Genomic DNA, 11,516 nt, shown 5'->3' with positions numbered 1-11,516 from the left:
ACTGCTACTAAAAGGGCGATTGTGTGGGTATCATTCAGAGGTGGGTACCTTGGTCTGTACCCTCAAGGAGTATGATAAAAAGAAAAACAGTAGACCAGGCACAGTGCCCTGAATCTTAGCAGGAAAAAGGAGAGTTCCAGGCTGGTGATGTGCTCAGGTTCTTTTATAGAGCTGGCATTTATTTGAGTTGGCCCTTGAAGGTTGGAAAACGCTGTGAACAGGTGCGAGAGGCGGGGGCAGACAGTGCAGCAAGACTCCCAGCCAAGAGCAGTGGGAATCGTGGAGCCGGAATTAATTCACAGCGCTGTCTTCCCTTACTGCCTCTAGTTTTCCTAGGGAACGGCATGAAACTCTCTAAAGACTTAATATGTTCGTGTGTGAGGTGAGTCCTAGGACAGCAGCCTGTGTCCTAGGGTAGGTAGTGTGCCTCTAAAACAGTGGCAGTCAGGTGGATTAATGGTCATTACCTAAGAGCTCTCAAGTAAAAATATGGAACAGCTCACTGAGATTGGCTTGGCCAAAGAGGAAGAAACAGTTTATGAAAAATCCACACGTGGGTTAAGCACTTCTTAGGAAGCTAAATTTTTTGCCTATTATCTGTAGGCTGGAAGTAACCCTAACATTTTCACTGTTAACATTCTTCCACTGATAAACGTGATGATTCGTTACAATGGGTCTCCCCTATGCTTCACCATTATGAAGTAAGCAAGAGGTCTTTCTAAAGCAGCAGTGTAAAAGGGAGATTGCCCAGAACTCTCATTTACTTTGGCTTTGAAAATGCATGTTGAATACTGGGTTGTCCTTTTTCTGAAAGATAAATATCTCGTGGAAATAAAAGGTTATAAAATGCTCAGAGCCTGTCAGATTGCCTGGCCTGCCTGGTGAAAGGCAAGAACCCTTGGGACCAGGAGTCACAGTGCTCAGGTGTGCGTGCGCAGTGGTGTCTGACTCTGACCCTGTGGAGAGTAGCCCACCGCCTCCTCTGTCCATGGCGCTCTGAGGCAAGAATGCTGGGCTGGCTTGCTATTTCCCACTGCAGGGCATCTTCCCAACCCAGGACGTGAACCTGTGTCCCTTGCGTCTCGTGCATCAGCAGGTGGGTTTGTTAGCACTGGGCCACCTGGGAAGTCCGTCTGTACTCAGATCGGTCCTCAGCAAACCAGAGAAGATGCAGAATGGAAGTGGGAGTGAGGGGAGGACGAAGTGCCATAAGCACTTTTCCTGTGATTGTTTTATGTGCTGCTCACTTTTTAATCTCTAGTGTTTTCTCTGGAAACCGGCCCTCTACTTGACTTAAAATGCCAGCACCCATATAGGAAAGCAAATGTAATTTTGCCAAATGCCTTTTTAATCGTCAAGGACTGGTTTCTTCTGAGCCGAAATGTACCTTGGGATAGCATGCAGTGTGGGCGCCCCGCTCAAGCGTGCTGTCCCCCCGCTGTTGGGGATGAGTGTGCAGGGCGAGTGTGCGAGTTAGCAGACAGTGTCCTCTGAAGATTTATCCCGGCTCTGATTTCAGACGCATGGGACAGGTATGAGTCTTCTGGATGTTTGACAGTGGAGACTTTTGAAACTAAACTCGAGCATAATTTTAGTCACTAGGTTTTGCTCTGTCAAGTTAAAAGCTTTGTGCACCATCTGACACTGGAATTAAGCGCAAAGCATGTTAGATACAGGGAGATGTGGGGAGGGAAAGGTCACACTGTTTTTAGCTAGTTTCTAAAGGCCAGCTTAATGGGAGTTGGCCCTGCAACGTTCCATTCTGTTCTTTTCCATTCTTTTCTAGGAATAGCCCCTGCTTATTTTTAGGTTGTTACGTAAGAAGTATAAAATGCATTTGCTTTAGTTGGAGTTTCACTTTTATTTTGAAACAATACCCAATAAAGGAGTCTACTGTGAAATTCCAAGTAACCTTGTTTTAGATGTAAAATTGCAGAAGAAAATTTGGAAATGGGAGAATCTAGAAGAGGGGGAAATGGCCCCAGTGCTACCAGGACTTGACTTTGGTGTTTCTCTACTGTTTTTAACAAACTGCGCCTCTCGAGCCAGCATTTGCTGCGCCTCTCAAGCACATCTGCCCTCGAGTGCTCGATCAGTCGGCAGGCAGGCAGGCAGGGCTGCGGTGTCATCAGGCGCCGTGTGGGGTGCTCTGGTGCTCGGGGTTTTTAGCTCTGCTCTCAATCGATGCTACAGATCCACGGGGTCACTCCAGGTTTATAACCAGTATGTGACTTTCAGTTGCCCACCATCAAGTTTTATCTCTAATGACGGATATTCATTTACACTCACCCTGTAAGTCCCCTTAGTAACTGGGTTAACGCATGTGCACAATCGTAACAATTATGCAAAGTGTTTTTGTTTCATTTTTAATATATTTCATAATCATAATGCCTAAGTGTGTAGTTATCTGACTGTTTTTCTAAGCAGTATATTGGTTGGTTTTCTTCCTCAAGAATAACTATCCAGAAATATGCTGAACAAGGAATAAAAGCCATAAGTGCTGTTGAGTGGCTTCATGATGTCGTTTCTCATGTTTTGAAGATCTGACTGCAGCCATGAGCAGCAACGAGTGCTTCAAGTGCGGACGGTCTGGCCACTGGGCCCGGGAGTGCCCCACTGGTGGAGGCCGCGGTCGTGGAATGAGAAGCCGTGGCAGAGGTGGTTTTACCTCGGATAGAGGTATTTTTGTCGAATAAAGAATTCTAAAGTACTTCAGTATTCATGAGTATCAAGACTGGGCTAATTAGCCACGCATGCTTTGTCTCTGTCCAAAATAGGTTTCCAGTTTGTCTCCTCGTCTCTTCCAGACATCTGTTATCGCTGTGGTGAGTCTGGTCACCTTGCCAAGGACTGTGACCTTCAGGAGGATGGTAAGTGTTTAACCCTTCCTCTCCCGCCTTGGAGAGCCGGGCGAGGGGAGCGTGCTGGCGGTAGCTCCCCCTGGGGTGCAGCGCGGAGCCTGGCGCTGCCTGTGAGGTTACAGTCTGGCTCTGCCCTTCCCTACTGCTGAAGCCTGCTATAACTGTGGCCGAGGCGGCCACATCGCCAAGGACTGCAAGGAGCCCAAGCGGGAGCGGGAGCAGTGCTGCTACAACTGCGGCAAGCCCGGCCACCTGGCCCGCGACTGCGACCACGCCGACGAGCAGAAGTGCTACTCCTGCGGCGAGTTCGGGCACATCCAGAAAGACTGCACCAAAGTCAAGTGCTACAGGTGAGCTCGGGGGCTGCGCGCGCCTGCGCTGGCCATCCGGGGGAGGCCCTGGGGGCGCTTCGGCCCCCACGTGGCCCTGACCGCACAAGGGGTTCCTGTGCGGGAAAGAATGTTAGGCTGTGGTAACTTGGCACCTTCAGAGACCTTGTAGAAAATGACACAGCGTATGTTTTGTATGTGTGATTCATACACAGATCTTTTGTCATGAAATCAGACGTCTCTGCTTGTGAATGTGACACAATGTATGTACATGTTAAAGCATGCAATTTCATAAGTTTGATATGTACATACTTGTGAAATCTTAGGGGTTCATTTGTGTAAAGATAAACCATATTGGCCAGTGTTTGGTGGTGATGTTGGATGATCTCCTGTGGCAAGATTTCTGATTTTACGCTGTGGACTGCTCAGTTGAGTAGCTTTGCTGTCGGGTTCCTCCTCCTTGGTCTTGATTGAGGGGTTTAATAAGACTCACCGTGTGAGGAACACAGTATATACCTCACTCAGCATTGCCTTTTGTTTTGCAGTAACTGATCCCTCAGTACACTCTGACGTTCTCTGAGCGCTCTTGTGAAAGCTGTCTTAATTTCCTCTCCTAGGTGTGGCGAAACTGGTCACGTCGCCATCAACTGCAGCAAGACGAGTGAAGTCAACTGTTACCGCTGTGGCGAGTCAGGGCACCTTGCACGGGAATGCACGATCGAGGCCACAGCTTAATCGCTTTCCTTTGTCGCCCCTCCTTTTCTGATTGATGGTTGTATTATTTTCTCTGAATCCTCTTCACTGGCCAAAGGTTGGCAGACAGAGGCTACTCCCAGGCCAGTGAGCTTTACTTGCCGTGTAAAAGGAGGAAAGGGGTGGAAAAAAAATCGACTTTCTGCATTTAACTACAAAAAAAAAAGTTTATGTTTAGTTTGGTAGAGGTGTTAATGTATAATGCTTTGTTAAAGAACCCCCTTTCCGCGCCACTGGTGAATAGGGATTGATGAATGGGAAGAGTTGAGTCAGACCAGGAAGCCCGTTCTGGGTTTCTCGAATATGTTCCCATGTAGGAGGTAAAACCGATCCTGGAAGTGTCTGTGAGCTTCCATAAATAACTTTAATTTTAGCATAATGACTGCCTTGGATTGTCTGACCTCAGTAGCTATTAAATAACATCAAGTGACATCTGTACCAGGCCCTACATAGAACATACAGCTGAGTGGGAGTAAACAAAAAGACAAACACGCGTGTTAACGGCTGTGCGCGAGCACTCGGGATGAAAGCCTGAGCAGGAACGGCCTCACCGCAGCGTTGATGCAGGGCAAATAGATGGTGATGGCAACGGTGTAGAACACGTTCAAAGACTAACCCTAAAACCCAGAGTAAACATCTATGCTCAGAGTTAGCATAATTTGGAGCTATTCAGGAATTGCAGAGAAATGCATTTTCACAGAAATCAAGATGTTATTTTTGTATACTATATCACTTAGACAACTGTGTTTCATTTGCTGTAATCAGTTTTTAAAAGTCAGATGGAAAAAGCAACTGAAGTCCTAGAAAATAGAAATGTAATTTTAAACTATCCAATAAAGCTGGAGGAGGAAGGGGAGTTTGACTAAAGTTCTTTTTGTTTGTTTCAACTTTTCATTAATGTATATAGTGCAAAATGCCATATTAAAGGGGAGCCGAGGACCGGAAGCTGACAGTTTGGAGTTTTCTTTTTGTACTAACTCAGTCTCGTCTTCTGTAAGGAAATGTAGCTGTGAAAAAGCTTCAGAAGCTCTGTCAGCTCTGCAAGGACATAGACAGTTTAAGTCTTCTCGTCCATTATAATGATGGCCTTTAGTTCCACGTTGACTGGGAACAGTTCTGACACCATGGATGGTCTTTGTTAAAGTTTTTTTTTTTTTAATGTGGACTCTCTTTAAAGTCTTCATTGAATTTGTTACTATATTGAAGTTGTTTTATGATTTTTTGGCCTCAAGGTGTGTGGGATCTTGGCTCCTGGGCTGGGGATGAACCTGCGCCCCTGGCACTGGAAGGAAGGCCTAACGTGCTGGCCCACCGGGAAGCCCCACCGTTACAGTCACAGCATTTCAGATTCTCCTGGACTCACCGGGCTCTGAAACGTTGGCTTCCTTGTGTTTTCTCTTAGGGTCTGATCTAGAGTTGACATGGACCTTAGAAGTCATTTAACGAACTCACTATACATGAGTTCCTAGAAGCTTAAATTGCTTGAAGAATGTGCAGCTGCCTGGAACCTCAAGTACCCTTCCTCTCTACGGGCTCTGAACGCCCCTGCCCTGCCCCGTAGCTGGCGCCCCGAGCTTCCCAGGGTGGTTCGTTGGCCCCTTCATCCTGCCGGGCGGCTTCCTCACCTCGCGTGTGCTGTGTGTGCGGCACGCTGCGTGTGATCCAGTCAGTGTGTGGTGGTGGTCACGCAGCGCTGTGGTCACCAGAGCAGCGAGAAGGTGAAACCCCAGCGCCAGTGCATTTCCTTATGAGTGTGCAAGCTTACAGTTTTGTTTTGCTTGTGTGGTTGGGTTGCATTCTTTTTGGCTGAGTTGCACGACATGGGATCTTACTTCCATGTGTCTCTGGCCTGGAAGCTTGCGGTCTTTAACCTGGGACAGCCAGCGAAGTCCCTTTGATATTTTTATGAAGCCAGTGTTGTATCTCAGATGTTAAGTATGTTTGAGATCATGATAATTTTAGTTTTCTGGCACAAGTACGAAACAGTGATGTTGCATTTCATCAGTTTTACTGCTGATAGAGAACTTGACTTCTTGCATTGAAATGACAAGCGTTTTCCCTTGAAAAGTCAGTAATCTATCTTCCTGTTCTTTATGTACAGTGGGAAAGATGAAGACGTCGCTCCCTGGTTCAACAAAACCAGGTTGTACTAAGTGGTACAGTGCCCTTGAGGGTTTTGAAGATTCTGGTAAATAAGAGTATCATCCACTTAGGAAGAGTTGATTTTTTTTTTTAGATAGAAATAGTCAAATTTCTATTGCGGTTGTAGGGAAAACAGTGCCTTGAAAGATTTTGTCTGGGATGTTGGTAGCTGTTGTGTTTGAGTTATTTTGACTATTTTATATGTTAAATTATTCATGGAACAGGCTGTCCTTGACTTTAAAGCAGTTCCACGGTCAGTAGGTGAGGCTTCTAATGAGACATTGTTGTCTACTCTTAAGTGTCAGAGGCAAAGTCTTAAATTCGGGCTGTCAGAGAAGTCAGTAGCGTGTACCTGTACCGTCTGTTCCCTGTTCTGGAATCTGTTTCCCTTAATTATGTATCAGTACTGGTCGTGTCCATCCTTGTTAAACTTAACTCTGTCATTTTTTTAAACCTGGTAGAAATTCTAGTTGTCAAAAAGATTTTGAGCATGTTGTTTATTGCTAAGTCACTTCAGTTGTGTCCAACTCTGTGTGACCCCATAGATGGCAGCCCACCAGGCTCCCCCATCCCTGGGATCCTCCAGGCAAGAACACTGGAGTGGGTTGCCGTTTCCTTCTCCAATGCATGAAAGCGAAAAGTGAAAGCAAAGTCTCTCAGTCGTGTTCGACTTAGCGACCCCACGGACTGTAGCCTACCAGGCTCCTCCATCCATGGGATTTTCTAGGCAAGAGTACTGGAGTGGGGTGCCGTTGCCTTCTCTGACGTTTATTGGACTCATGTAACTGCTGCAACCGTTTAAAACATTTTTAACAACAGTTTATTAGAGTAGGTGTTAACACCTCTGTTAGAATTAAAGAGGCTAGCACTGGGCATGACTTCTCAAGGTGGGTACCGAGCAGTATTTTGTAAGATGCTCGGTGACTCCCAGGATAAGAAGGCAAGGTCATGGCCCCAGTGGTGTGGTTATAATTTGAGAACAACTCAGTCCAGAGCTTGTGCTCTGACTTACGAAGCTTCATGTACATTTAATTCTCCTTGTTACTTGCCTTAGAATTGAAAGAAATTACACTGACTGTAACAGCTTCCCGTCTGTTCATTTGCACCTCCGCTACTAACCTTGGGAATGAGCTTGACTGCTTGCAATCTCGGTAAAGGTTTTGGTCACAAGCTGTGGTGCCACACCTGTCCCCTGAGCAGGCTGGTAACATATGTGAGGGTCACAGTGGTGTCTTCAACATCACAAATGTCGTGTTTTCACATTTGGGTTTCTGCTCTTGTGCTTGTGAAAACATACCTCCCTAGACGGGCCTGAGGTGACCGAGGCAGCTGCAGTGAGCGAAGTGCACACCCTTCAGCTGGTCGGGCTGCTTCTGTGTTCACTGCCGTGTCTTCCATGGAAGGTACTTGGCAGTATCAACCACGAACCCTGGCCTGGAACCTGACCACTCTGGTCACCAGAGAACACTGTTGGGCAGAGAATTTGGTGGCAGAGGTAATAACTTCAGCGGCTTCTCAGTAGGCCTTCCCCAGTTCACCGAGCTTGGCTTCCTTAAGGAGCAGGGCTCCCTGCGCTTCTCTCCACGCTGCCTCGCGGCCCTTCCTCCCCAGCCGAGCTCTCCACCGCCTTCAGCTTCACAGCTGCAGTCAGCTTGCCCTCTCACGCCCTGTCATGACAGTTGCTGGAACAAGATGAACCCAGGTCTCCTGTATTGCGGGCAGATTCTTTACCATCTGAGGCACCAGAGAAGCGCTGTCAGTCTGGAGATGGGAACTACGTCTGTACTTCCTGGTCAGGCCACAGAGGTGTGTGCATTAGGCCCAGATTTTTCAGCACTCCCATGTCTGAGGCAGCCTTGTTTGATGACTGGAGCTTCAGGGAGCCTTCCAACCAAGGATTGATGAGAGCCGGATGAGTGTGTCAAGGTCTAGAGAAGATTTCCAGCTGATTGATTAGAGGGATGGGCATTTCTTTCGGGGGTGCTGTGCTGGGCCTCCGTTGCTGCATGGGCTTTTTCTGGTTGTGTGGAGCGGAGGCCTACTCCATAGCTGTGGGGTGCGGGCTGCTCATTGCAGGGGCTTCTGTTACCAGCTCTAGGGTGCGTGAGCTTCAGTAGCTTTGGCTCCCGGGCTCTAGAGCACAGGCTCAGTGGTTGGGGTGCACGGGCTTAGTTGCTCCGAGGCATGAGGGATCTTCCCAGATCAGGAATCACACTCGATCGGGAGATGGACTCTACAACTGAGCCACCGGGGAGCCTGGGGTGGACCTTTGTTTCAGTGCTTGCAGGTGTTATTTTCAGTTTGGGGAAGTGAAACTCTGCAAATGATGTGGTCTGTTTAAATGCAGATGAGGTGACACTTGTCCAAGCTGAGGCCATTTGCTTATTCACTAATATTCTGGGTGAAATATTTGGCAACAGGAAGCTGGATACAGCAGAGGTCAGAGGTGGCAGTCACCGACCGTGAGAGTTGCGTGTGTGACTTCTAACACCTGGCTAAGTCAGTTCTCACCTCCCCCAGCTATCTCAGTACCTGGATCTCCAAAACTCTCCTGGTTTTAGCAGCAGAGCCTTGCTCGTGTTTGAAGCTGTGTAGCAGCGTGTAGGCTGGAGACCACACTGAAATCTCTGCTCGGGGTCAGTTGTTGGCTCATACTTGAAACTCAGCCAGTAGTTCTGAGCTCATCTGTAAAGTGAAGAAAAGCTGTCTTGCAGAATCACTGCGATAGTGATTGGGTGACAAGAGACATCGTTGGTAAAGGGTCAAATAATCAGTTGTACCTGTTTGTTTTCAAACTTCCTGCAGTGCCACCACACTACATGCTGCTGAGAGGAGCACCTCTCAATGTCTGGCAACCCTGAAATGGGGTGGGATGAGCCAGTTATCAAACGCTTGAGTGTTGGGCCACTAACTGCAGACTCCCGGAGGCAGCGGGTCGTGCGGTGGAGCTGGTCAGCCGGCAGGTGGAGGAGCTGCTGTAGGAGGCCGGGTGGGCTCTGCCCCTCGGGACAGCAGCAGCAGCTGGGCTCTGCCCCATTGGAACCGCCCACTGCGTCACACTTCGTTTAACGCGTTCTTGTCTAACCCTGAGCCGCATTTTGAAAATCAGCTTTTCTTGGGCATTTAGACCTTGATTCAAAATTAGTTCCCATCCTAAACTTTGATTATAAATGCAGTTTCGCTTTGGAAATTTGAAGCAGAAACACTACAAGTATAATGGATTAAAGTCTTATTAGTAACTGATATTTTTCTTAAAATTTTGGGATGCTCCAATCATACCCCTTCCCAAGGATTCTACCATAACTCATTTTTACTCTTTTCTTGGCTGTAATTCTATTAGACCCAACAGAATACCATTCCCTCATGAGCATGGGAGTTTCTGGTATTCTGCTGGTTAACTCTAGGCTGGAACAAAGCAGCCCAAAGTTGACTGAAACCTGCAACACAGCTGTGAGATGCAGTCCTCTCAGGAGAGCTGTGTTATTTTAGTCTCATACTGTCATCTTTATTTTCCACTGAGAACACAAGGCTCCAAGGTCCATTCAGATTACAAGGAGGCTCTGCTAACTTCCAGGGCTTGGGCTTGGAGGACCAGGACACGTACGTGAAGGGAGGGCATGCTTCCGCCTCAGATGGACCTTGTCACCATCTCATCCTAACATCACCAAAAGTGTCATCCCATCAAAGTTACAAGTCTGGTCGGCTACAGAGGCCCCCGTCTCTGTCTTAAATTAGGTATGGGTGAGAGGTGGGTACAATTCAGCCTGGGGCATCACTCCTGTCGGTAGCTTTGTGATTTGCTCCCCAAGATGAGTGGGAGGCATAAGGCCCCAGGGAAAAGACACAGGACACTGCCCTTCAGGACGGGAGACTGGAAGGAAAAGGCCTCACTGGTTTCAACCGGTTACAGAACCCAGCGGGGCAAGCGGTGTTAGGTTTTAGGGCCTGAGCACATCCTCTGGGCCTGAGCTGCCTCCCCAGGAGCCATCGGTTCCTTTCCATGAAGGGTAGCACCTGTTAATGGCTGCACACTTTGATCAGCCTGTTTCCTGCCCCTAGAATCTTCCGGGATTAAAAGCCCTCTTTTGTACCCTCTGTCACTTGCCATCCAAGCTGGCACTGGTTCTGCTGGTGTGAAATGTTCAACCTTGGGGATCTCCTGCGTGCGTCATGGGAATTAACTCCATCTGACAAGAGGTTTCTCTGTACATCTCCCCTGGATAACCCATCTGTATTCCTGGCTTCTGCTGAGATGGTTGAAAGTGGCCATCAGCCTGGAAGAGAGCCCCAAAGCTCACAGTGCTAAAGCAGCGAAGTTTTCGGGCAAGGCACATCCACACTTTGCAAGGCACCACCTAAGTGGCACAAATTCCTTCCACTCCATTCCCATAGGCCAGGGTTTCCTGGCAAGCCCACACCTGGCTGTCAGGAAGGTGGACGACGGACTGTGGCAGGACAGCCTGAACTTGCCCCTGGTGTTCCAAGCACTCGTCCGTCCTGTCTGAACCACAAACGTTGGCTGCGTGCCCCGATGGCCTGTGCTTCCCGGCTGCAGCCGGAGCACCCCGCAAAGATTAGGCCCCGTGTCGCAGGAAGTTGCTTCCGCAAAGTACCATGCTGGCCGAGGGGGAGGTGCTGGAACTAGCCGAAGTGCCCACCCGGACCCTGAAGTGGCCACCGGGGCTCTGCGGGAGGAGCCCCCAGGTCCATCCCTAGCGATGGCCTCTTTGCCTCCCTGGTCCTGGACTAAGGCCCTTCTGATCCCCGCGACGTGCCCAGTACCCACCGACTGAGCTCCGGCAGTAGCGGCCCTTTTCGCCCCCGGGCCTTACGTTTATTTTAAAAGGGTGACCTCAAGCCTTGGTCCAGCTTGGACAGACCCCGCGATTCCAGGAGAAAATCTCAGAAGCACAGACCCGAAATAAACGCCTGAGGGGAGGGGGAGCTGGCGAGGCAACCTCCCGCCACTGGCGAGCATGCGGGCCGCGGGAGGGCCCCCCGTCCACTCAGAGGGCTGAGGACGAGGAACTTCCAGCGGCGTGTCTCCGCTCCACGACGTGACGGAGCAGCAGGGACGCGGACCTCCAGGGGCAGCCACGGCCCAAGCAGCCTCACCCAAGACGGCGGGACGCGAGTTATCACGGGAAATCTCGCCGTTGTTATCGCGAGAGCAATACCAGCACCACCACCGCCCCACCACCCCGGTCCTAGTTGGAGACGCTTCCGTTCCGTAGCGCAAGCGCAGTTCTGCCGCGCCCCTAATTTTCGTGCGCACACGTCGGTGCGACGTCCTGTCGCCCAGGGAAGGCTGCCAACGGGAGCGCGCCTGCACTTCCTTCCCGTCCCCTGGTCAATTCTGAGTTTCGCTTCCGGTTCCTCACTTCCGGTCCCTTAGTTATCCTTCCGACTGGGAAGCCGGTGGATAGGGAAG

At 49.4% G+C, this 11,516-nt stretch overlaps 1 protein-coding gene across 3 annotated transcripts; it reads left to right on the top strand.

Moving 5' to 3' along the window:
* Nucleotides 1-15: 15 nt before the first annotated feature.
* Nucleotides 16-4,888, top strand: CNBP (CCHC-type zinc finger, nucleic acid binding protein). 3 transcript variants are annotated; one of them, XM_010837971.1, is made up of 4 exons: nt 16-2,679; nt 2,808-2,870; nt 3,013-3,211; nt 3,808-4,888. In XM_010837971.1, exons 1-4 carry the CDS (start codon nt 2,556-2,558, stop codon nt 3,923-3,925), a joined length of 504 nt encoding a protein of 167 aa, XP_010836273.1. In that variant the 5' UTR covers nt 16-2,555; the 3' UTR covers nt 3,926-4,888. The 3 variants fall into 3 exon arrangements, with proteins under 3 accessions (XP_010836273.1, XP_010836265.1, XP_010836258.1); XM_010837963.1 differs by having other exon boundaries at nt 19-2,658; nt 2,778-2,870; XM_010837956.1 differs by having other exon boundaries at nt 19-2,679; nt 2,778-2,870.
* Nucleotides 4,889-11,516: the final 6,628 nt, after the last annotated feature.

This window comes from Bison bison, unplaced genomic scaffold (assembly GCF_000754665.1).
Source record: "Bison bison bison isolate TAMUID 2011002044 unplaced genomic scaffold, Bison_UMD1.0 scf7180017845962, whole genome shotgun sequence".
Classification (NCBI taxonomy): Eukaryota; Metazoa; Chordata; class Mammalia; order Artiodactyla; family Bovidae; genus Bison; species Bison bison.
This window is presented reverse-complemented; position numbering and strand designations above follow the sequence as displayed.